Source organism: Hippichthys cyanospilos, chromosome 20, assembly GCF_059441005.1.
Source record: "Hippichthys cyanospilos isolate Australia breed blue-spotted pipefish chromosome 20, RoL_Hcya_1.0, whole genome shotgun sequence".
NCBI classification, from domain to species: Eukaryota; Metazoa; Chordata; class Actinopteri; order Syngnathiformes; family Syngnathidae; genus Hippichthys; species Hippichthys cyanospilos.
The window spans coordinates 5,470,224-5,497,259 of NC_142388.1; the positions used below are offsets into that span (position 1 = coordinate 5,470,224).

At 38.6% G+C, this 27,036-nt stretch overlaps 2 protein-coding genes and 1 long non-coding RNA gene across 4 annotated transcripts; 1 reads left to right on the plus strand and 2 right to left on the minus strand.

The window, feature by feature from the left end:
- Positions 1–1,604: 1,604 nt before the first annotated feature.
- Positions 1,605–7,693, minus strand: LOC148407057 (uncharacterized). Of its 2 annotated transcripts, none has more exons than XM_088403100.1 (5): positions 7,581–7,693; positions 4,326–6,728; positions 3,431–3,574; positions 3,012–3,092; positions 1,605–1,945 (listed from the first exon to the last, which is right to left on the minus strand). In XM_088403100.1, the coding sequence occupies exons 2-5, from the start codon at positions 6,715–6,717 to the stop codon at positions 1,806–1,808; spliced, it is 2,757 nt and encodes a 918-aa protein (XP_088259226.1). In that variant the 5' UTR covers positions 6,718–6,728; positions 7,581–7,693; the 3' UTR covers positions 1,605–1,805. The 2 variants fall into 2 exon arrangements, with proteins under 2 accessions (XP_088259226.1, XP_088259225.1); XM_088403099.1 differs by having other exon boundaries at positions 7,361–7,641.
- Positions 7,694–7,711: 18 nt separating this feature from the next.
- Positions 7,712–26,920, plus strand: vsnl1a (visinin-like 1a). Its single transcript, XM_088403102.1, has 4 exons — positions 7,712–7,964; positions 11,512–11,678; positions 23,212–23,427; positions 24,910–26,920. Exons 2-4 carry the CDS (start codon positions 11,517–11,519, stop codon positions 25,105–25,107), a joined length of 576 nt encoding a protein of 191 aa, XP_088259228.1. The 5' UTR covers positions 7,712–7,964; positions 11,512–11,516; the 3' UTR covers positions 25,108–26,920.
- Positions 11,971–15,901, minus strand: LOC148407059 (uncharacterized). Its single transcript, XR_015863781.1, has 2 exons — positions 15,781–15,901; positions 11,971–12,078 (listed from the first exon to the last, which is right to left on the minus strand). It is a non-coding gene; the product is annotated as an uncharacterized LOC148407059 (long non-coding RNA).
- Positions 26,921–27,036: the final 116 nt, after the last annotated feature.

A 27,036-nucleotide genomic window follows, 5' to 3' on the forward strand; every position in this document is an offset into this window, starting at 1 on the left:
TGTTGTAGCATTCAAAGTATATAATGAAGGAACTGAATGGAATTATGAGATTTTGGCACTTGTTAATTCAAGCCATTACGCAATGGCATTCACCTACATTGTTTTAGTTGATAGGCTGTGGCCCAGATTCCGGCCCCAGGCGCTCACTCATCCGAACATCTCAATATACTCATCCTCATCCACCTCACAGTTTATCTCGCAAAAACCCCTGATATTTTGGGCTTTAATGATGATTAACCATGTGGCCCAATTTTACATTAGAACGTGTGTTCTCTTACTTTTTTTGGATGGACGTCAACCACAAAGAAGTGTTATAAAAGGAAATGCCTGATGAAAAGCAATGTATTATAATAGTTGTTTCTGGTGGTTACTTGAAAATGTGCGTGTTTGTTTACTCTTTCATGTTATTACTGTTTACTTTTTGCTATTTATGTTTCTCTTTGGCCTGAAAGATTTCATATTTAGGTTGGCAGCTGGCTATGTGAAATAGAGGGAGTTATGATTGAAAACAAATAGTGTTTCCCACAAGAAATAAGAGATGAACATGAACTAGTTCATTACCTAACTATTAAGTTCTTGAAAGTCAGATAACCTATTTAAGTGCAAAGAACACTTTGTGAGAAATAAGAAGCACATTCACCCAGTAATTATTGTTTAAATCCTGTAACAATCAAAAATCCTGTTATTATGCTGGTATTGCTGACCATTTTGTAATTATTCACAGGACTTCTTTTCATTACCTGGTTATGTTTTCACATTTAAAACTTGAGAATGTAATAATACTTTTTTGTGTAATAATGGTTAATAGAGGTTCCACTATCAAAAAGAGGGCTTAGTAATGTAGTGGGTAATGAATGCTTAACTGTAAAATAGCAATGGGTATTCTAGGTTGTATTTTTAGTTTCCAAGTGGGTCATATAAACTGCCTCTGTGGTCCTGTGATTGCAATTGATCTGTACAGGGCGTCAAATACATGACTGGTCGGGTGCACACACAGTACAGTGTTGTAATGTGTGCATCAGTAGTGCTTTGTTTGCTTTGCGACGATGCTGCAGTGTGACAGCTTGGTACTGAAATTTTGATACTGCATGTTCTGCGGAACACTTCTGATTAAACAAACATTATTATTCCTTGTCAACTGGTCTGAGATCATAAACAGAAGTACAGAAGGAGATCATTAAAAGCTCCTCCAAAACAATTTCTCTATGTTTACCTGTTGTGACGATATGAACAGTACTGTACTGTACAGTGCTGCTTTAAGAAGCCGTTTATGCTAATATCTAATTCCCTGAGCCTGAAATTCAACTCCAGCTAACCTGCGATAGAATTCCTCAAGGCAATATGGTAGAAGTCTCATTATGAAAAACAAAACAAAGAAAAACAAAACAAAAACACATAACGATAGAGAATATCACACTTTGCTTGACTAAGTACGCCCACGCACAACTGGAACAAGTTGCATATTGTATAAAAACCCCTACGGGAAAATACATAATAGCCTGCAACAGATGCATGCTTTGGATTGTTACATGAACCACAAATTAAAATGTTTTAATTAAGTATGAACTTATTTAATGAATAATATGAATATTTCATGAGGCCAACAAGAGAGACACAAAAATGTTCTAAGAGAATTATTAAACACGAATAAATATCTGCAACAATATTAAAAACAGGCAGTAATAACTAGAACTGTGCTTCAGAATTTTCTATCCTTGTGCATGCAAAAACTTACTGCAACACTCACAATGAGCAATGGAATGTGAACTGGAAATAGTCCCTACAAACATTTGCAACCTCTTCTATTACTCTTCTTTTTTGAATTTCATTTGTATGGGGGTGAAACGGTGCAGAGATCTGGCCTTTGCTCTTTTGGAGAGTCCGAGTCGGATTGGCCGTGTGCATGTCCTCAGAGGCTGTAGTCTGTTGACCTCCCAGGATGGTGCTGCGCACAAAAGCGCAGTGTAAAAGGATGCATCTGCCTTTCAAGGTTTGCATTTGTTTGATGGTATCTACAGTAAATGCACCTCACGATGTTTACACTTTTACTTTGATTATGCTGCTCTAGCTGTTGCCAGCATAGCATTCTTGTTCGTGTGAAGATTAATTGAAAAGATACTCTTTTAAAAAACAGATACTCTTTTAGAAAATGAACTCTGAGTGATGAACAAAAGCTGTCATGTTGCACCTTGTTACATTCAATTATCACTTGTACTCTACAGCTCATTAGTTGTTTGCGTCGCAAAATATGAAATGTCTGCAGCTGAACTATATGCCTTCTATAATGCCACTGACTTGCGCAAGAATACACTGAAAAGATAGTGACTGCAACTACTATAGTGTGGAAAAGAATGCATCTTTTTTTCACTGTGCGTGTGTTACTAATAAAACTGGACAGCACACTTGATACAGAGCTTTGTTGGTTGTTGTAGAATTAAAAATGGAATTTAAAAAAATACTAATGTCACATTTTTATAGAGAATGAATTTTTAGTTCAAATCAATAAAATTGTTCTGGTGGAAGCATAACAGCACATTAAGGTAGTACATTTTAATTAGTGGACAAGAGGTAACAGGTGTAATGCGATTTTGTTCTGTGACATAGCGTTTTTGGAGATGGGCAAGTCCTGATACCAGGTATCTCAAGATAGCAGCAGATACCAGCACCGGCCAATTTCTTTGAGCGGGTTCACGATAAAAAACAAGAAACTACAAATTAGAAGAAAAGAAAATTGCCATTCGTTTAAAGGAAAGGCTATTCTTGAATTGGAAGGTTTTTCTTTAAACTGATCGTCATGGTCTCTGTATTTGGTATTGGTGACGACAGAAAAGTCGAGTACCTGTCCTTGTATTGGTATTAGTGGTATGGTAAAGTGGTATTAAACATCTCTAATTGTTTTGGAGAAGACTTCAACCGTTTCTGAATGGAACCAACTTTCAAAGGGGAAACTCATCATTCTGATAGTAACAATAATCACCACCTTTGAATTAAGATTGTGATCACTGACTCACTGTGGCTTTGTGGCTGCAAGGGAGGTAGACCAATGAAGGACGGTGACCAAGCTGTCCTTTTCAGCCCTGTCTGCTGGGTCTCTGAAAGCGACATATTGAAAATGAGACACAGCCAGGGATGAGTGGCTAATCCGATTTTATTTGTTATCTGCTCCTCCTCATACAATGTGCTTCCATTCATACCAGTGTTATCGTTTCCCTGCAGGTAACTGAGGAAGGGAAATGAACCTCTGAATGCTTACAAGAGGTTACAAAATGATTTTTCCCCCCAGAATAGACCTCTTAAAAAATTACACCTTTGAAAAAAGTGAGGCTCAGGGAGTCCATTTAGATTTTCTGGAGCAAGATTGTTTTTAAAAAGTTAATGAAAATCAACATTTGGGTAATTGCACATGAGAACAATTTAAATGAAAACTAACCTTTGAGTTTCTCTGCAGCATGACTTGATGCTTCTGGGGAAATGTTTGAGCCACTGGGCATTTCCTGTTCACCTTCACAGCTGGTTATACCACAAGCCTCTGGACCTTTTATGCATATTTTCATGCTGCAGCCTTCATCGAGACCTAAATTATAATATATACATGGACACAATTTCACAAAATTGTCTCAAAATAGCTTTTGCAGTATGAAACAATTTAAGATAGTGAAGCCTTTCAAATCTAACTTAATGCTTTTTAACTTTGTGACAGAAACAGTTCATGTTTTGTTTTCGAATTGAGACCAAAATAACTGGAACATAATACAGTTTATTGCAAAAGTAAGCTGTAATGACTCCTTTGCAAAATGCTGTAATAATGTTATGGGGATATGCATTGTCATTCGTGAAGAAATTTTCCAGCAGACAAGCCAGAAATAAAACATATGAAAATATCATGTTACATTGTCGATTTTATAGAGTTGTTGAAAAAAAATATAACCAGGTATACCGCTACTAACGCATTTCCAAAATTTCAAGAATCATAGGTGTTTGGTAAAACACTCTAATAGCAGTGGTTAATTTCTTGAGGGTCCAGTCAACTTCAATTTTTATTCAATCATATATGCTCAATTAAAGCACATTCATCCAATCCCTGTCTATTTCTGATGTGAAATGAGTTTGATGACTTGCGAAAGAACAGGATGTTCTCTTCACCAGTGGCCTTAAGCCAGTACATAAAAACAACTTTAAATGAAAAATGAGTGGCCAGTTAATTGGAATACTAAGAGGAGTTTTAAATCTACAATGGTCTTGAAGTAACCGTCTCAAAGGCAATGTTCCTAAATAGTCTTGGGCCACTGAGAATAAAAAGCTCAAACGAAATGAAATTTAGTTACCTAAAGTCGAATCTCTTTGGAGAGCAAGTGGTGTGCTGCTGCTGTGACATTTGCTCTTAGAGACTGTATTGCACGGCTCATCACTGCACTGCTCAGGCGGAGTCCCATTGTCACATGCAATTTCACTTTTACAGATATCAAAATACACGTTCAGTTCCTTTAAGACCAGGTCGAATTCTTTTTTCATCTCAAACTCGGGAAATTGAATTGGATTGTTCTTGTTCCCGGCAGTGTCAGTGGAAAACTCTGAAGCAATCATGTCCTCCCCTGATAGCTCTTTAGTACTGTAGCCATCAGTAGTCAAATCTTCATTGGCTAAGTGCTCGACGTGACACTCGACTATTCCACCTTCATCTTGGACATTGTCCTCTTCCACCTCTTTTGGCATTTCTCCATGCTTGCCCACTGCTTCGAGCAAGTTCAGATCCATGTGAGGGGATTTCATAAGTTGTGTGGCCAAGCTGATGCCTTGGACAGCATCGTCATTATTTGGTGACAGTGGGATCTTGTGGAAGTTATCAAATCCTTCCTGCGCATGGCTGTAAGTCACAAAAGCAGATGGCAAACGCGAGAAGCTGTCCATACAGTTTTGTGGGTTTTGTAAATGACCTTTTAGGCTTAATACATGAGGGGCTGGTACAACGGCATTTTTTAATGAGGCCAAAAGCTCGTCTTTACACTCCAGTATGTCCGCTGTTTGGTGGTATTCAGGGAAACTACGTTGTGTGATGTCATGTCTAGCTTCCTCTCGTGATATTAGTTTGGTGTCATCTGTTAAGCCCTCGTTGGGCGTTAGTTCACTCCTGTCCTCATTGCTTGATCTATTTTGTTGGAGAGCCAGCTCATGTGATTTTATTTCACCTGTCATTTCTTCGATTTCCTTTGGCTTGTCCCTCGTATCGGTTCCAGGCGGTGAATGTTCGATATGCTGGAGCTTCAGGTAGTCGCAGCTGACAGGCAAACAGCTGAACTGCTCATCCAAATGATGTCCCGCAATAACACGGCTATGTTGTCTTCCATCCCCAGCTGGAAGAGGTTTTGTCGTCCTTTGTGGACTAACGCTTGCTGTCAGATGACAGCTGCCTTCATAGCCAGATGTGTTGTGTGTTCCAAAGGAGGGAACAGAAAATGACTCATTAAAATTTTTGTCTTCATGCTGCTGTGGTCTGATTAGGTTAGGAGACAGAACTGTCTGATCCGAAGTCCACTGTAATGGTCTGGCATCAGATGTGGGAGGAAGAGGTATTTCCAGCTCACTGACTATCACTGATGGAGGTAATTTTTCACCTGCGTTGCTCTCAGAGTTACAGCATTTCCCTTCAGCCTCCCTGACAGTTTTGCTCAAGACCGCAAGCTCAATTACTCTATGAGGATCTGCATCATTATCTCCTCCTATGCTGATTCTTGTAGACATGTGATTCTCGAGCATGTGATGAACTTTTTCAACCTCTGTTTCGCCCGCAGTCTCACCATGCTCTCCTCTTGCCCGTCCAAAGCCATTAAGATGTTCTGTCTCGGTTGAAATGCGTTCAGCTGGTGTAGCGTGGCAAGAGATAAGTGACACCTCACTTGTTTCTTTATCTTTCGCTTGGGCATTTGTTTCCCTGTCACACACAGCCCGACTATCGCGCATGTCCACATTTCTTTTATCCTCCGCCGACATTACGGGAATATCCTTATCAGGAGGCAAGACAAACAATTGAAACTCCTTAACATGACTGAGCGATTGCTTTCCCTCATTGTGTTTCACTCCCTGTTGGAAGATAGTATCAGTAAAATCCTCCTCCTTTTGATCACGCTTATCAAATGCAAGCAATTGGCTACAAGTACTCGGAACAGCGTCATGTCGGTTGGAGTCGCAAGAGCAATCTGACTGATGTCTGACTTCCGGATCATTTGACGATCCATTTTTAGAAAATAAGCTGCGATCAGCAGGAGGTTTGTCTTCAAGGAGGTGACTCTTGGTATGACTGGACACGTCAGCAATGGAATCTTTGAAAATGCTAGACCCTAATAATGGGTTAGGGCTGAGCTTGTCTAGCTGATCATATTTTTCCAGATGAAGGATGGGACCCTCTTCAGTGATAACACAGAGTGTGTTTGAGGTTGTGACTTCAGCCTGAGGCCCGACAGTTGAAACAGTGTCTTGAATTAGTTCACAAGGTCCGCTCTCCTCATTATGTCTATTTTGTTCTGTGCATATTGGGGTTGCAGCTCTGGGTGAGGTCAAAGACGGGGAGCCAACATTTTGTAATGTCAATAGATCTGGGAGGTCACCTGTGCTTCTATTGTTGTCAGTCGCTGTATCATCAGTCCTTGGTCTTTTCGGGGAGAGGAAGCTGCTTTCGATGTCTGTTTTAAGGCTTACATTTCCTTGCACTTTGACATCCATTTTCTCTGTAACTGTAAACAGTAATACATTAATTAATTTAATAATTTTAGTATTTATACATTTGTTCATGCAATTATTTCTTGTAGAATTAGAAGTACTGACTCTTCCGTAAATCAGATAATTATTCAGCATATTTTGAAATAAATACAGACCACATTGGATGAGGTAAACACTAATGATTTTCGAAATCTATTGCCAGAAATTCAACTGGTGTTTTGTGTCATCAAATACCTCCAAATAAGACACAACATATTGAGAAAGGAAAAAAAAAGCTAGCTAGCTTTCAACATTTTTGGGGGTGGGCAAACATGAGTTAATCTTCTATGCCTGTAATTAACAGAGAAATGTTTCAGGAATTTCAAAAGCTTGTTAAGGAGGCAACAGAGATACTTCCACTGTACATTTTACGGAGAGGAAAACACGTATTTGACAAGTTAGAGTATTATTTTTTGAGAATATCACATTCATACCAGCGTGACGTTTTCACGCAAAAATGGCGTCACGAAAAATGGCGGAAACTATTCAAAAGTCCTACAGTATTTTTAACACCCAAGATGCTCGGTGTGTTAAACTATTCAATTCATTCAAAGTAGTTTCTGAACAATAAAGAAACAATAATTAGTAACTAATTGACTCTACTCACTTTTTAACAAGCCAGGCAGTTTAACCAGTCTAAAACAGGAAGTCACTTTCGAACTTGCTAGCATCACGCTTGGAATAGCTTTCCGGTCAAGAATTTTTAGTGTGGCGCCAAACGAGTGATGAACAGTGTTGTCGGTAAATATCCCACTTTTAATTAAGCTTGTGCCGAATTCGACGTTTGTTGTACTTCGCCGATAGTTTCCACTGCATTTTGTACGTACGTTAAAAGGGTGTTTAATGCCATTTCACGTCACGCTCAACCAGGGGAAAAATTAGCGACAGACACACACACACACACACACACACACACGAACACGTACACACATGCATAGAGGAGATAAGCGCATCTCTCCCTCTCCCTCTGTGTCTCCTGCTCAGTGCATCACGGCAGTGTGCGTTTAGCAGCATCATCCTACGCACCTGCACCGCTCACTATTAGTCTCGAGTCGTACGATACGCACATACAAAAACAGGATAGAAAGAACGATAAAAGCCAAGAAAAGGCAAGCTTGTGGCTCGATTAAGGACACCGCTTTTTTTTTATTGCCTTTGCAGTTTCGGACCTTTCCAGACGTTAGATTGGACTTCCATCTTCGACTTTGCAGGTAGGAGACGTTCCGTTATCTATTTGCGCATTTATTTATTTACGTGTTATTTAACGTTTACCTGCATGGTGCAATCTAGCACGTGCGTCATCTCGTTTGTTTCTTTTGAGGATGTTAAAGCGACAATGACGTAAAGATCACGGAACGCACTCCTAAACAATGTTGTCAATGTATGTTTTTGTCACCAAATTTACATTTGTGTGGGGGTCCTTTGTGTGCGTCTTGCACCGATTCAACAATTTAAAAAAAGTGAAGTGTTGCTTTGACGCCTGTTTAGTATGATCGAAAATGGTTTTCATTAAAGCTGTAATGAAGTGCAAGTTGCAATTGTCTACGGGAGAGAGGAAGATGGAGTTTTTTCCATAACCTACATCATCTCTACTGTCACTTTTTGGCAACGAATGCAGCTTGACCACACCTCCACACCTCCTCTTTTTTCATAATGATCACACGCTTGCTGACAACACAAAGATATGCACACACACTTACATATGCATTCAACATATATGTTTCCAATATGCCATTGATCAGCCTGCTTTGTCCAAGCTTATTTTCCTCTCCCTCTCAAGGTCATCCCCTCTAAGAGAATAATGGTAAGGGAAACTGTGTTATGTAATAACCATCCCACTGCCTGACTGTGGATCTGCTGCACATTGTTCACAAGGGATGTTAGATCAACCTTTGCAATATGTCTTCATATCCGCATACATGCTGACGACTGTGCGTCATCATTTTTCTCTTTTTGTCCAGCCTCAAGGGTTAGAAGGACAAAACGCTTTTTAGTCCAAAGTCATTGTAGTGTGCTCTTCTGCAATGCAAACTGATTTTGACTTTGAAACTCACTTCCTCAACTAAAATAGACACACAATTAATAACATTGCATTATTTGGGGTGTTGTAAAATATTGCTAAGCAAGATAAGTGGGTGTGTTCAATGCTTTTGCACACACTGCTGGAGAGAGAAGAAATGAAGGCATCATCATCAGTTGCTGCATCTTTAATGGCAAGGGAGGTTTTCTTTTGTTCTAGAGTTCCAAAACACACAGATGAAAACTTTTCATGGAGATTGTTGGGAATTCTATGTATCCTCCTTAGACCAGGCCTATCCAGTTGTTTCCACAGTTGTGGACTTTTTTTTTTTCTATATCTTTCTGCAAAGTCCTAGTGTGATCTGTAGAGGACATAGTGGCCTTTCCATTGATATCTCATGTCTTTGGGAGGAATGTAATCAAGTTTGCTGTCTCGCTGAGACAAAATGGACACAGCAGTGGAGACTAATGAATAGACTGGGCATCAGGAGGATATGGAATGTTAGGTTTGCACGTCTGGTTCATTCGCACGCTCATTTGTACATTAGTAAATTAATATAAATTACCCATATTGTAATAACTGTTCATTAGGTAGCTTTTCAGGAACCGTTTTTGCCAAGATAAAATAGACATGACTCAACTTCAGCATGTGATTTAGTTTTGAATTTTTAAATAAGGTACTCATAGAAACATTTTGTAAAAATAAATATAGTATTCCAAAACTCTTCAATTAAATTTATAAGATTATCTGGAAATGTTCTGGATTTGCAACCTGCACTTCAATTCCGCATTCAATACCTCCATAATCTCTATGCGTCACTCATTACGAGGCATATAAATGGTTTGTTTTTTTGTCTTCAATACTGTGTACACACCAATGAGGAATTGATCTGGTTAAACTGTACATGACAGCCGTGATTCAGCTCTGATACCCGTGTTGTGAATGAAGAGGAAAGTGCATGTGTTTGCATCTGCGTGTGTGTGTGTGTGTGTGTGTGTGGGGGGGGGGGGGGGGTGCAAAAGGTCCTTTCAATCACGGAAATGGTCATGTCATGCCAAAGCTTGCTTTTAATACGATGACTGACAAAAAGAATGACATAGTCAAACATCTTAAAGAATAAATTGGTATAACTGAAAATTCCACTCAAACAGTGGAATCGCTGAAGGCCTCGAACTTGTTTTCAATGTAAATATAAGGGATCTGTTTTTGTAAACTGTTCAAGTCTAGTTCAAGCCTACACTAAAACTAATAAGCAACATAAACAATTGCTCGAGTACATATTAGTGCTGCAGCAAATAAGCAATAACTAATTGTAAATTATTTTACATAATCGACTAATTGTTTGGAGACCTAAACTTGTCCAAACCCTCAGAATTTCAGCTCCTTGACAGTTTATATCAGATTTCATTAGTCTTTCTTGAAACAAGACTCATTAACGGTATGCTTGATAAATTAATTGACAACTATTCGATTATCAAAGGAATCCACAATTATTTTTAATTTAGTGATTAGATATTTTTTTTTAAGTTTAAAATTGTCCAAATTCTCAGAATTTCAGGTTCCCACCAGTACATATTATCAAAATTTGATGCCCCCCATCAAAGCAGGTAAATTATATTCATATTGAATTAAAATAAAACATTTGCTTCTCCTTTGAAAAATTGTAATCATTCAATCAAACATTAACATGTATTTTTTTTCTTTTTTTGTCTCCGGCTCTCCAATTCATTGTTTAATCGACAAAACAAGCAACAGTTGAATGGATTATTAAAATAGTTGTTAGTTGCGGCTTTAGTTTAACAAAAGCAAAACATTACAAATATCAACCTTATTTTGGGAAAACAATGGTCAACACTGTTATTTATTTTCCCCAAATAGTCTCAAAATTCAGTATGTATCTGGTGGTATTTGTTGTGACAGGCTCTTCTTTGGAGTCTATCAGAGCTCACACACATTTTCAAAAACACACACACACACGTCTGTCTTCTAGCACCTGCAGCCTCAAGGCTCGCTCCATCTAGTCAATATACAGGAACAGGAAAAACGCTTTAATGAAAGGATTCGTCGACTCGCTTTCTACACAAATGCAGCATACATGAAGAATATTCAATACATTTGTCAAAATCTCAGTCTTTTAACACCTGTAAAACTGAAAGCACAAATTGGTTTTAATCTCTAGCATGCATGGACTGGTGGTCAGAATAGAAAGCTAACCTTGCATTCAAATGATCATATTTTACATTTGCAAAATGCATTTTGTGTCAAAGGTATCGTTTGAACAACTTAGTTGTGTATTCATGAGATCATTATATTTTGATGCCAATAAAGTCATAAAGAAAATATGTATGAAAACCAAAATATCACGGATTGGTAAAACATATAGTACAAAACGTCAGGTGAAATAATCTGGAATGTATGACACATCTGGCTGAGCTAATTTCATTTATTGTGACTGCTTCTAAATGTGAAACTAACAAAAACGAGGTCAAGCAGCTGATCAAAGGAAGCAAGGAAAGGTGTATGTCTCACAGCTGACCTTACTACGAAACAAAAACAACACACCTGAGGACTTTATTCAAACACACTTCAGGCTAGTCAAAAAAAACACCAAAAACGTTTTACCCTCCTTGTCTGAGTTTTCTAGAAATCTCAATTTTCACAATTGATGAATCACTGTTCTCTTTTTGTCATAAAAGACAAACATCTTTGCGTGTATGTGTGCACTTGTTTGTCTGCAGGCAAAATGGGGAAACAGAACAGCAAGTTGACCCCCGAGGTGATGGAAGATCTGGTGAAGAATACAGAATTCAATGAACATGAGCTGAAACAGTGGTACAAGGGTTTCCTGAAGGACTGTCCTACCGGACGTCTTAACCTGGAGGAGTTCCAGCAGCTCTACGTCAAGGTGAATCACACAATCACATGTACATTATCGAGCCTATACTCAATGTTTGGTTGCTTTCCATTGCATCTAAATGTCCATTTCCACTTTCTAAACCTGTAATTTGGTTTAAACTACTGAAGAGTCAAGATATAGTAGTGTGAATTCACTCCCAATTACATTTCTTTCCGTTTTTTGACTCACCAACTTAGCATTCATTCCTTGTTATTTTGATAAAAGGTTGTTTACAATCATGCGTCAGAGGAAAGAAAAGGGTTAGATAGCTTTGAAAACAAAACAAAGAGGAGATGAAAAATGTATGTACTATCTCACAATGTTTTTATTTGCAGCTGTTTGTCTGGCCTGTCTGATTCATGGGCCAGATGAGTGAATCGTCCGATTTTGGCCCTTCCAACATTATGAGCTGGAATCAAAACAAAACACAGAAACAGAATTTGAAATTCATTCAGTCATTTAAAGTCAAAGAGCATGGTTTGTGAAAGTAGTAGGCTTTACATAATCTGGATGTTTGGCGCCAATCATGATTGGTGATCATTGTGTTTTAAAATAACCGATAACTAAGCCAATCACAAGATGGGGCAATATGTCTTTTGCAATAACTTGTTTATTTACTGCTTATGAACTGCTATACAATTCATAAAGTATCAACCAAAATAGGGGACTATTGTCACATATTTGTGATGTTTGTTACTTTTATGTGCTTATTACCATATTTTCCGCACTATAAGGCGCACCCTCAACTAATGACATATTCTAAAACTTTTTCCATATATAAGGCGCACCGGATTATAAGGCGCACCCTCAATTAATTGCATATTTTAAAACTTTTTCAATCATAATATAGTAATACGCAAAGTAATAACAACAATAACTCAAATAATAACTCTAAACTCTCAATAGCATAATAGCTCAATGTCAATATGAGCAACGTTGTTTAACTGTAAACACACAAAAGAAACAGGTAAAGCTTACTTTATCAGTTCATTCCCTATCTACCAATCCCAATCTCAATATTCATCCATATATAAGGCGCACCTGATTATAAGGCGCACCATCAGCTTTTTAAAAAATTTAAGGCTTTTAGGTGCGCCCTATAGTGCAGAAAATACGGTACCTTTGTCATATGGGGTCCTGTATTGTACTGTTTTGTTCCTTGACATGACTGTTTCAATGCGGTTGCTATGATCCTTGAGTTTACTTTATTAAGTCATAGAGGATTTATGTATAAGTTCTCTGACATAGTCAGAAGGTCAAGCCAAGTCAAGCTGTCTTCTTTGTTTCTACAGGTTTAGTCTCCAAGTCTAGTCTTTCCAAGTTTGGCTATGTTTGATTTTTATGCTTTCTATGCCAAAGGCCTCCAACTTTTCCAATTCTTTGTCCCCACTGCTCTTGGGTCCAAACTCTGCGACTCAAATGACGATAAGTTAATGATTTTAGATGAGATCTATCGGCATGTTCCAATTTGTCGCTACTGTTTCTGGGCAGAAAACCAACAGTGAGGCAGATATCAGATGGGCACATTAATATGTAGCCTACTGTATCTCATTAAGTAGTGGGTGTGAATTATTCACCAACTGACAATGTGACAGTTATACTAATTTAGACCGTCACAAGTGGGATGGTTTCTTTGAGAAACATCAATAATATTTGTATAGTAGGCAACTAATTTGTACGGAGTGACATTCGTTTACATAAGTTAATTTTTTAATTGAATTAGTATTTTTTCCACATTATGCTTAATTTTTCAGAGTTCAGATGCCAGCCTGCATTGTGAGTAATGTAAGAATAAGCATTAATCTTTTATAACCGGTGCCAGGAAATGCCAGAGGGTGCTGCAGTTACGTAAGACCCTCCTGCACGGGCACTGAGGTCACAAGTGCACTTCCTTTAAATGTCAATGGAGCTCATGCATCAGCTCCCAAACAGAAAAGAAAAAGAGAAACTTTTTGCATCAGCGCCTTGAAGCTTTTGATTGAAAATTCACAGCTGAGCGTTAGCTACAAACATTTCCATTTGCAACTCATTGATCCTCCTCATCTGATTTAAACTAGAACATCCCAAAGGGCTTGGCTATGTCGCACAACTGGTAATTGATAAAATTGTTACACAAAGAAAATACATATTAATATCACAAAAAAAAACCACAAGAGTGACACATTTTACAAAAAGCAAATTCAGATCTGAATGGTCCTGTAGGTTGGGAGGAAAATCCCATTATTGATGCATCCTATTGTGTTTCTAGGCAACAGTGAATCCATGATAGAGCTTTATTTAAATCCAGCTAGCTGATAAGTGGAAAAACGGTCCGCTGTGACCTCACTTTAACAGGACACATTGTTCCTGTGAAGAGTGACTGTGTGTATGTGTTTGTGTGCGTGTGTGGGGGGGTTCATATATTTGTTGGGAGTTGCGTTTGCTTGAAAGCAGGAAACGAAGAGGCTAAGATAGGAAACGCATGCATGTTTTGTGCACATTATTTTTCGTCATTAACTCTAAAGGTGAGCGGGGTCACACCTCTGCAGTCACATTTTTTTTCTCCCACCACTGCACTAACTTCTATGCTTTTCTTTTCAAACTAAAGCCCTAGCTGCCAAGCTGCTAAATACACTGTGAAGGCACTTCTGATTAATAAATGTACTGTTTGGGTTGTTAAGAGTAATGGATGATACATGACATTGTGGCACATTAATTATAAAATGCTTGCTATAATTTCGAACGATATGTGTGTGTTATATGAGCTTCACTGATTCTAAAATACTTTTTAGCAGAACAGTGGCGGTAGCAGTATGACTTGGCAAGTATGACATTTAAATGAACTAAATCAATGGCCTTTCACAAGTTAAAACCAACAGAAAGCACAGATTATATTATTTTTTTCTTCAAATTTTGTAAACTTATATAACAAAGCATTCACAGATGTCTCCATGTATTATGGGAGGATACTACATTTAAGATGAGCCACTTTGGTCACTAATCAATTTGAATGTGTTCATGCCCACAACGGCGCTAATGGCCCTTTCTTTAACGCCGGTTAATGAACTTAGCAAGACCTGGACCTCAAACATGTTTCAAACTGTCATGAAAATAGGAAGTTCTGTATATACAGTAGGAAAACCCTTGACTAACTGGACAACACAACATTTGAGCTTTAGTTTAATATTAATTGGTATTTTTGATATTACATGGCATATCTTCTAATTTAATTATGTACTGAATTAAATCAATCAAATGATTTGTTAATCTTGTTGAAGAAATATTCACTGTTCAAGGTTGTATGATGCATTTGAAAATATATTTAAGTGGCTTAGGTACATCATTAGAGGTTTAACCTATTCATAAAGGCGGTTCTTACCAGTTTTTCAGACATTCCTTTAATCTTTCTCAAGTGAGAGGTTAATTGGATTTTGTTAAAGCTGCTTAAAATAATCAAATGAATTCTATGAAAATAATGAACACTAATGTGGACATCGGCATGGGTTTTCTGAAGCTTCCGCTTGCAGTTCAAAAACATGTATGTTTAATATGTTGGGGATGCAAAACTGACTTGAGTGTGAGTTATTACGCAAATGCTTGGGTAATTCATGTGAAAACATGTTGGTCAATAACACTGAATGAAAAACTCAAGACTTAGAAATCAAAGTTAAGTTGCAGTTATGCAGTGCTACTGTTGACACCAGACCAGCCAAAATGGATGAGTGGCTTGTTGTGACAATTCATTCACTGAGGCACTTATATGTCAGTGTGTGAAATTTCACATCCCAGACACATCAGTTCCTTTGTAAACCATAATGATGATGATGATCCTGAAACAGTTTGGCCGAAAGTTCTTTACTTTCTTTTTGATGCTAAACACAGTCAGAGATTGCCAGTATCCTTTAACACTATAGTACAAGAGGTTACTTCACAGCGGCTTGTTAGACATTATTATGCTCCAATGGTTCCCTTTTTTTTTTTTGCATGCATGCGAAGAAGAAAATCTTCATACACAAAACTAGACTCAGAAACTAGACTCAAACATGACCAAAAAAAGTAGACTTGGAAACTAGACTCTTAAAAGTAGCCTGAAGAAACTGAAATCTGAGACGAGATTCAGAAATAAACTTACAAAACAGCTTGAGAGCTTGACCATTCTAACCACTTGTCACTGAGAAGCGAGAGCTTGCAGTAAATCTTGTCAGACGTCAATCCTATTTGTCATAATAAAGCAACCATAGCAATTGCATGGCAACAAATACATCAAGGAACAAAGCAATCTAACAGTGAATAGCCTATTTGACAAAGGTGATGAATACACAAAAATGACAAAAGATGACAAATACATGAGCATTATAACAAAAGTGACAAATATATAACCATAGCAACTGAAGTCATAAAGGAAAGCAATGCAAGTGTAACAATAGAGTGACATCCATTCATTTACTGCGGCTGTTCTTGAGTCTGCACATCTGTGTCATGTCAGTATCTGTGTGTGTATGCTGTGCATGTGTGTATGAGTAATCAACAAACATAATGATGCGAAGGTAGATGGTGAGTCGGCCATATGTTGACATCATCTGGCCCATCACCTTCGTCAGTGAGAAAGCATGGAAACAATTACTAGAGCAATATGAAACCGTTTCACATTACTGTTTTGGGAAAATTCCATTCATTTTTACACTGTCTATTGTTTTTGTATCCTACTGTAGAACTGTGATCTGATTTAAAGAAATTTGGGACAATTTTTGTAGTGGTATATCTAATACATATCTTATTCAACTTCAGTTGGATGGATAAAAAATTGCCGCCAATGATCGTAATGGACTCATGCATCGTTGTGTAAAGGTAAACAAAACAAAGGCTTACAAAGTTTTGCAAAGGAGTCAATATAACATAAGTTAGCATCATGTTCTTCACGTTCCGATTATTTTCCTTTTCATTTGAAGATGAAACCTGTTACAATCCCATGTTTTCCTCTGAGAGGTACACATACTACCTTTGAAGAATCACTGCCCTATATGACTCAGGGTGAGATGTGAGGTAGACCATGAATGGATAACTCATGTTGACACATTGACACAGACGATCATTCACACCCAACCATAGACGGACACATTTTCTATATTGCTTGTCAAGTTCAGGGTCAGGGGGAGCTGAAGCCTGTTACAGCCTGCTTTTGTACCAGAATGGTGAAAGGCTATATCATGAACTGGCAATGGGTCAATCGGAGGGCACATATAGAAACAAGCATTCACACTCACATTCTCATTCGCGACACTGAGGGAACCAAACTAACGACTTACTGCACGGAAAAAACGGGACTCATTAAACTTGAGTACTTAACATACAGTACATGATTTTGAACATGTATCCTATAAATCAGCACACATTGTAACCGCGAGATTGGAATGTGGACGTTTTTAGTGCAAAAGACAAAAGACCAAAGTATACCGGTTGATTCCCCATTGAGTAGCTTCGATAAACATGTAATTACAAAGATTGTTCACGATAAAGCGCCAGCTCAAAAAACACAATAGCTAAATGCATCCTGGGGGTCATGAATACTGAATACATTTTAAATGCCCTGTAATTTTGTACTAGTCATAATATTAAACATTTTGGTGTTTTTTTTGTTGTTGTTGTTTTTTTTTTTTTTTGCTTTAAAATTCAAAGTTGGTCATGTAATGCTAAGTGAAGCAAAATGTCATGAAAGAAAAATTATGTTTCAGATAATCTCACAAACATTGTAGAGAAGCACCGCGGAAACTACTTTGTGCAACACTGGTTCCATATAGCCTATGAAGGTACTGTACATTGAATGGTTAGCATGATTATCTCTTCATCGAGCTCTGTGGGAGCTTCATTAAGTTCCTGATCATTTGAATCAGGTGTGTTATAAAGAGAAACTTGTAAAACATGCAGGACATAGGCCCCCGTGGACTGGACTCGGACACATTTAAACCTAAATTGAAGTGATTAAAAATCAGTATTATCTGACGATTTTGCACATGATTTATTTTGAAACGCATCAAACCTTTTTAAAATGAATGATTTTTTCTTACATTGCTTAATATGAACTAAGATTATTAATTATACAGCCACATTATGGGTTTCGGGAAAATGTAGCGGTTGCGTTTCACTGTTGCATCACTCGCACTTATGCATGTATTCACAGTCTACCTTTTCATGCTTTCGCACCTCTCTGGCGTTGCCTTTGCGCCTGAATAAGCACGAGCGCGTTTAAAAAGCTTGTCTCACCCCATTCAAGCTGCTTGGCGTTATATGCTGCCAAGCAAACTGCGTCACAATGAACCAAGAGCAAACCCCAGGTTCACCTGCCAAACCTGGCAGCCAAGCAGTGACTCACACTCTGCTTGTTGCACTGCTTGGCTGCCCGTCTCGATCTCATTTCAGTCAGCACATAGGGGGCAGGAAACGGCCACAGCGTGAATGATGCACACATTTGCAAGGGGGGTGCGTCGGGAAATACGTATACCCCCCAAGACAAAAAGGGAAATTGTGCTAGGAACAGCTGGGTTATCTTTAGTGATTTGAAAGGAATTTTAGATTATTCAAAGTATCCACTCTTGGTGTGTCAGTCAGCTTTTCAATATGGATTTTGTTTTATGACTTGGATGAGGGCGGCTCGGTGTAGCAGTTCGATTCCAGCTGGCTCCGGCCCTCCTGTGTGAACTTTGCATATTTTTCCCTGTGCCACACACCAAAAACATGCATGGCAGGTGTATTGGACAATTTAAATTATCCTTAGGTGTGATTCGGTGCGTGAATGGTTGTTCGTTTCTGTGGGTGCAGCAATTGGCTGGCAAGCAGTTCAGGGTTGCCCCGCCTACTGCCCGAAGTCAGCTGGGATAGGCACCAGCAACCCTGTTTTAGAAAATGGATGGAAGGACTTGGAATGACTTTCAGTTTACAGCTGCACATTTTTTAATAGCTTGTCCCATAAGAAGGAGTTTGTAGTAATAAATATAGCAATTGTTGAGATATATATTTTGTGAAATTGTTCTTAGTTCAACTCGACATCTGACTGCACAATCCACGTGATAGAACGATAACAAAACAAATGTCATTTTTTTGGTTTGTATTTATTTATCTGTGGCTACAGGTCAATCAGTTAATTTTGAATTTAATTTCATTGAGAGGATTTCTTTAAAAGAAATGTTATCCTCACTTTGGATGTCAAAACATTTTTGAGACTTTTCTTTTCTTGTGGGAGACAGTCGGGCTCTATAAATATTAAATATGGCCGACCTCCGTATACAGTATTTCACAGTGCGATGGATAATATCCCTGCGTTCAAGTACACATAAATCACATTGTGATTGTTGACTTCAAATTCATTGTGTGCAAAGGGGAAAAAAATGAATACCATTAGTTCTATTAAGAGTTATTACAAAAATGAACTGTACATAAAAATATCCATCCATCCATTTTCTATAGCCGCTTATCCTCACAAGGGTCGCAGGCTTGCTGGTGCCTATTCCAGCTGGCTTCGGGCAGTAGGCGGGCGGCGAGAACAATAGCAGTGCGCTGGCTGAATTTCAGTCTCTGCCTTGCATGTCACTGAGGGTTTATGTAAGAAGGAAAACAGCCGCTGTCCCTCTCACGCAGACCCGCTCAAACACATACAATCACACGTGGTAAATATCCTCGCAATGGATTATGCATGTACTGTATTAGCGCTTTCAGTTCCTCCCAAGCTTCCGTGCAAAGGAAGAAAAGAAAGAAATCTAAACAGTGCAGTCTGCCCGAGGTCCTGCCGGGTACTCCAAACCAGCTTCACTGCACCTGACAATGTTAGTAAAGCGATGCACGAGAATGAGGCATTATTTACGCAGCCCTCTGGCTGCACGTTAGACTGACAGGAAGCAGAGGAAACAACTGATAGTCGGACTGTGATTCATTTTGCAGTGGGGAAAAGACAAAGAGCATACCTCCAATGCCTTAAAGCATAAGCTTTAGACCTCTTCAAAAAAGTTGACCTACTTGCTGTTTTTGTTATTAGGCCAATGCGACAAACATTTTACTTTGGCGCCATCTTGTGGAGTCTTGCGTGCAAGGAAGTACGTATACTGAAGTGAATGAATGAGCTGCAAATATCATGCTTTCCCATCACTTTGTGGCATCTGTAGGACAGGAGCAAATCTGTTCATATTTTTTTAACGCAATCCATTTACAGCAACGGAATGTTTAACTTTTCAAATTAAAAGCAAACAAATTGAAACACGATGATACATATTGCTAAATTGTAGTATAGAAACTCATGTTGTTTTGTTTTTTTTCACGTATGCACACAGTCATTAATCACACTATTTTTCTGCATTTGAGCCATAACCATAACAGATTATATTACACGGTCTATATTCTGGAGTAGCTGAATAAAAGACTCCTAGAGATACCGCTCCAAATTGTTGTTCCAGAAAAAACAAGTAAATATAAAAATGTTAGAATGTATAAAATTAAAAAAAATCTATACATAATATAAATATTCAGGTTCAAGTGCAATTAATGATTATTTTAATAAATACAGTAAACCATTTTTATCATCTGATTGTTGGTTTTAATCCATAATTGGCAAAAATGTTGAGCATTGAGATCCAAAAAAAAATAGATGCTTGCAAATGTATTTGTCAAATTCAACACAGTCTGCTTTCATAGAAAACTAAATGAATCTGATTAGAGAAGAGAAGACAACTTTTTGAGTATCAAAAATATGGAGCGGTTACTTTGGCAATCAATTAGTTCTTGATCAACTCATTCACTGCCAGCCAAATGGATTTTTGATTTATGTAGCTTTTTAGACGTCTATAGTGGTCAATGGCAGTGTCCGAGATAATTGATTCATTGTTATACCTCCACAAATGTTTTTTTTACATGAAGAAGGTGCAGGTCATCGAATTTTTCGTTCCACGTTTTGTTAATGTATTTTTGCCATTTCCTTAATTCAATTACCCACAAAATTCAAGCAAAAGTGGAAATACTACATCAAACACAATGCATTAATTCGTACTAGATAAGCACAGTAAAGGGCGGAAATTTGAATCTCTTCAAATTGGAGATTTGTGAGGGATCTTTTTTCTTTTTTCACAATCTGGATTCATTGGATCCTTTTTAGTTTGCTGATAACTGCTGTCGAATATAATCCAGTTACATGCAATCTGCAACTCCCCAAACTGCAACAGAATGTGCATAGAATAACTAAATCAGCCCATTTGAAATCCTGACCCTTGCAAGCTCATCACTGAAAGCTTTTAAGCTGCAAGATGTCTGTCCAGCTTAGCTGTTATCTGAAGAGCAGCAAGCAAACACAAATGTGGATGTGGGAGCTGCTGCTAAGGGGGTTATTTTCAACCCAAACTTGCTAAATCCTTTTCTCACTTCCTGATGAGCTTCTTTGTGCTATTTCACCAGTGTGTGCGTCTGCGTGTGTGCGCGTGCGCAAAATTATGCATCTGTTCTTCGATGTTGCATCAAGGCTGTGAGAAATGGCTTTCGCTGAAGTGCGACTCGTCAAGTGTCTCCTATTTTCCCTTCTCTGCCAATCAAAGTGTTTGGATGAGCACCAGTGCCAGCTTGCAGCCTGATTAGAGAGGCTTTAATGTTCTGCTTAACAACAGTGTGTGTAGTGCGCGTATATGTTTAGCGTGTGTGTTCCCCGACCGGCCCGTGCCAGGCTCACACTATCACGCTGACGGGAGCTCTCATCAAGCCAGCTGTGTCTGTATAAACTCTGATATTCAACTTGTAAACCCGACCTCATCACAAAACCATCAACTACAACAACCACGGGATCGGAATGAAATTTTACGATGGTGACCGCTTAAAAGGGTCTGGAGCATTGCCATTTTCAGGTGTAAAAAGAAAAAATGTCACAAAATAACTATTTTTATGTTTATTAGGGATTTTAAACAGCCAATAACTGTTCAGCTCGTGAACGTCACCTGACCACATTCAGGGAGCAGGTTAGCGGTGATCGTTCGTTACCTTAACACTGAGCATGCGATGTCATTTTCAGGCGTCAGTAAAATAGCAAAGTGCGTTTTTAAAATGATCAGTTGTGCATGACAGATTATTTACGACTGAAAAAGACAAATTCAGTTTAGTATGCCTAAAAGGAGGGGTCCACACAAGACAGTTTTAACCTAAGACATTGGCAATTATACATTTTTGGGACTTTTACTGTTCAAAAAAAGGGGGGAAACTCAATATGTATAGATATGCATGATTCCACAGAATATTTTGAGTGCTAATGTTAAAAAAAGCAAATCATGTTTCAGTTAACTGGCTCTAAATTAAAAAGAACGATTAAATATCATGGCTAAAAAATGCATTATATTCACTTTGCTAATACTTACTTCGTATTTTGTCCATACATTTTCACATTTCACATCAAAAGGAAAGCATTGAAAGAAGACACTTGGGAGCTGAAATTTCACCCAGCTGGTAACATCATGCCAAAGTTCTCCCTCTTATGTGGACCCGTCCTCTACAACAATGAAAACATGCAAGTGTCACACAAGCACGCATTGACTTGTAATTGTCCTCGTGGTTCATGAACAAAATGAGGCGGTCGTCCCGAGTTAAATTGACATTCTTGCTGTCACTGCGAGCTTCTAAAAGTCTTAGTACATCAGTGACAGAACTCTGTGAGCGTCTTGCATTCCCCCTACCCCCACCCATTTGTCCCACTTTTTTCCTTCCCTCTCTCACTTATGATTTTACATAACACATTGTGTTTCATAACTTTGCAGATTTTTAAGGGGCTGCAGTTACTTCCTCTCCCCTCCGTCATTGCTTCATTTGCTTTTGTCCTCACGCCAACCCAACCCCAAATGTCTCCTGCTGTTCATCCCTCATCCAGGGTTTGGCAGCATGAGGAGCGGCAGGTACTTGTCGTGTGACGTGAGGAGAGTGCGAGACAGTCACTTGCCTCTTCATTTAGGTCCTTCACAAATCAGCGCGTCGACTCCGAAACAGAGCTGTCACAGTTCCTTGCGCTCGCTTGGATAAAATTGTCACTGGTCATAAGATTAAATGGATAATCTATGGAGAGTATTGCTGCAACAAACCTTCAAAATGATGTCTTTGTTCTTTTGGGAAGGTGGAGGAGTGGTTAGCAGAGTCCCAAGTTCAATTCCAGCTTGCTCTGGCCTCGCTTTGCTGAGTTTGTATGTTCTCCCCGTGCCCGTGCAGGTTCTCTCTGGGCACTCTGGCTTCCTCCCACATTCCGAAAACATGGTATCAATCTAAACTGTCCTTAGATGTCATTGGGTGTGCGAATTGTTGTTCCTCTATGTGTGCCCTACAATTGGCTGGCAACCAATTCAGGGTGTCCCACACCTACTGCCCAAAGATGGCTGGGTTAGGCACCAAAAAACCCGCGACTCCAAACCCTAGTTTTGGGGTATTTTGTGAATCAAAAGTATTGCTCACGAAGTGAGTATCACACTGATGTGGGTCTAAAAAATAAAAGCGATCTCAAACAGGCTATTTGTGTTGAAGGGAAAAAGTGGTTTTAATGTTCGCCTTTTTCTCTTTTTAGTTTTTCCCTTATGGTGACGCGTCCAAGTTCGCCCAGCACGCCTTCCGGACCTTCGACAAGAACGGTGACGGAACCATCGACTTCAGAGAGTTCATCTGCGCGTTGTCCATCACATCACGGGGTAGCTTCGAGCAGAAGCTCAACTGGGCCTTCAACATGTATGACCTGGATGGAGATGGCAAAATAACACGGGTGGAGATGCTGGAGATCATCGAGGTAGGAAGACCAGTAAATTCGATTCACTAGCTTTGTGTCTAACGTGCACTGCACAAGCACTGTATAGAATTAACAAGTTAATTGCCAAAATAAAATAAAAAAGGATAGTGATGTGAAATGACGTAAATACATGTTGAGCTAATGAGTGGAGCACAATAAAATAGTTTGTGCAGTGGCATTTGAATTTGTTGCCAGGCACCATGAGAAGACACGCTCACTCACAAAAAATGATCGTCTACGCAAAAGTACTGCAATTAACTCGTCTTCCTCAGTTTTATTCTTTGCCACGGAGACATTGTGTGAAACTGTGGAGTCATTGACGATGAGACAGGATGACAAGAAATAAACAAGGGAGCTCGTCGGTATGAGTCATCAAATTTGCCTGCTGGAAATCTTGGATCTGGCTGGCCAATTCACACATTTCCTTCGAGCGTGCGGCTTTTTGTCTGCGAGCTCCGAAAACAGGCAAGTGGAAAATCGGGGAGGTGGGAACCGTGCACGCTGTGAGTTTTCTTTGTCCTGTAACACCTCCTAGAGGGCGGAGGCGCCAAAGCTGTTCTTCACAGTGCACTGCAAGAAATAGAGAGAGGGATGATCATTTCCCAGCAGCCAAAAGGATCAGATCGTAATCGATGTGTTTGAGTGTATAAGTGATTAGAGATAATCCGCGCCGTCGAAAGATGAATGTGGCTAAACTTTAAACGTGTTTTTCTCAAAACTAATGAGTTTGAATTGGCGTTGATCAATTTGCTATAACTTTCGTCAGTTTTTGACCTACCTCCATGTGTTGTCGAGCATTGTAAAGGGAATTTAGTGTGGAATTAGACTATAACGATATCCCAATTTTCATTTTTGGAGACAGAGATATATATATAATGATTGAAAAAGTCAATGTCAAAGCCGTCTCGTTATTTTTCAAAAACGAAAAATAGAAAAACTCAAGCTTGGTGTTGTTGAACATACTTTCAGATTTTAACTGATATTCCAGTGTGTCTTTTCTTGCACGTCTTTGAAAATTCCACAGTTAATATGCTGACTGTGGCCTGTGTGACCACAGTGCAGTGGTAAAGTTCATCACTTATGCATCCTCCCTGCATTGCTTGTGGCTCATTTGTCATCATAAATGTTTATACAATTTGGTTATCACACATTTATAACACTTTTAAATGTTAAGTCAGGCTTCTTTTATGTCAAACAAACTGTTAACAGATTTTCTCTGACCCGGTTTTACCTTAATATTTAAAAAAAAAACAACCTGGGATTGATTATCTGGAGTCAGTAAAGAAGTACTGTATAAATGTGTCTGTGGAATTAAACGAATTAAAAAGAATGCCATGTTGGGACTAGTGGCGCTGCATAGAACAGATAGAACATTTTCAAATTCCACTTTAAGCCAAATATTAATTGCAGATTGCTTTATAGAGTGAAAAGGAAATCAAATTAACACAGAGGTGCCCTCCTCTTATCTTTCTAACCTTGCAGGCAATCTACAAAATGGTGGGCACGGTGATCATGATGAAAATGAACGAGGACGGCCTGACGCCCGAGCAGCGGGTGGACAAGATCTTTTCCAAGATGGATAAGAACAACGACGACCAGATCTCATTGGAGGAGTTCAAAGAGGCGGCCAAGAGCGACCCCTCCATCGTATTACTCCTGCAGTGCGACCTCCAGAAATAAGGTGAAGGGCGAGCGGAGCAACCCCGAAAACATGCCGCTGCCGCCTCCACGGACTGCACAGAAAGAATTTCATGTTCCATTCAGTTTGCAGCTATTTCCACTGAACAACAACAGAAAAAAAAAATGCTTGGACTATCTTTCAATGGATCTTGCTTCTTGTATTTGAAACACTCGTGTGCATGAGAATGTTATTTGCTTTAACAAAAAATACACATACAATGACACGCATACATGCGCATACACAACAATACGCCACTGTATATTTACACCACGCACAAGTAATATATGAAGATATATATATATATATATAAATATATTTAAATTATTTAATGATCAAATGCTAAAATGTGAAGTGTGCAATGTTTTATTTTCTTCCCTCTAGTTTCATTGGAGCATCAATGATGTGCTACACTGGGTTTGCCGCTATACTCGATTTGTTGTTCCACTGATGCTAGCTGTGCGTGTTTACTAAAGTCGACCAAACCAAATTCCTGTGGTATTGCAGCTGCCTCTATCCGTCAAATGTTAGCTCTAGATAATAAAACAGAGAGATGGCTTGTCCGGCATTTTCCTCCTCAAACAAATGCTTGTACTGTATACAAGATAAAACGTGTAAATAGAGTACATTTGCATGCCTTTAGGTTCTGCCTTAAAACTCGTCATTTTGCATCCTGCGATCGAATCAAGAAAGCCTTATTAAATCTGATACGTGAGGTCAACTTTTTATTTTGAACGGAAAAGGGTTGGGAACCACATTTTTTTTTAATGTTTTGTGTATCCGCACTTCTCGACAGCTTTAGTTGTGGGAGCATGTGTCCTTGTCGAGTAGCTTTAGTAAATGTCACTAAGAACCTGATTTTGGAGCAACAAAACTCACCTTGATTATAAAATTGCACGCCATTGATTAGAGGAAATTTGAATGGCGAAAGAAAATTTCGGGTGTCAAAAGGGCAAAGAAATGGTGTGAGTTTCCTCTAGACCAGTGGTGGACACTTCAGGGGGGTATGTTGATTTTGAACGAGGTTTCCGTAGGTATCACAAATTTAACGCTTTTTAATTCCGTGACAAAAATAGGACATTTCCTTTTTCGAATGAAGAGCAAATTATTTTGACAACAAAGCACCTTATTTCTATTATTGTGACTCCTTTGCTTTTATTATGTTATTTTGTCACTAAAACGCACATTGTAAATTAGTGACTGCATTTTTTTGCAGATGAGCCAGAAATAGAATATATGTTACACATTTTATCTTATGGAGTTGCCAAATAAAAGGTTCGAAAAATGAAAGTTTTTTTTTTCTTTTTCTTGATAAAAAAAATGCTGTGCGCTTGTTAGGGGATACTTGGCTGAAAAAAAAAACAAGAAAAAAATCACGGGTACCACAGCCCTAATCTTTTTTCATCAAGGAGTGACTGATTGATTTGGTATTAAATATTAAATATCAATAGCAGGAAACAGAAATCTGTTTACCACACAATATTTTTTTCACAAGATTTTTTTTCCTCTCCAAATCTTAGAAGACTATTTTGATTTTTACGTAAAAAATTCCACCTTGCCCGCTTTAAATCAACACATCCTATTTTCATTAGCAAGTGTCCTAATGCTCAGCCACATAGCTTGTCCTCATTGCTTCAAATTTCTTTTCACAATTTTTTTTATACATGTCTGTTACTGCAAAGCTCAAGATGCCAAATGTAAGCAAAAGGCAATTGTACAAGGATTTCTTTTTTGTAGCATGTGTCTTGTGTTCCTGATGACATGGCTGCACTACACCCTGTGTTGTGATTCAAACAAATAAAAGGAACTCTATGGGCTGCTTTCAACTTTCTTCTGCAAAGACTCACCAACATGCCTAAACGAATTTTTAAAGGTGCTTCAGCACCCTAAATATCAGTGAGACAAAACACTAATTTGGTGTTTTGTCTTGT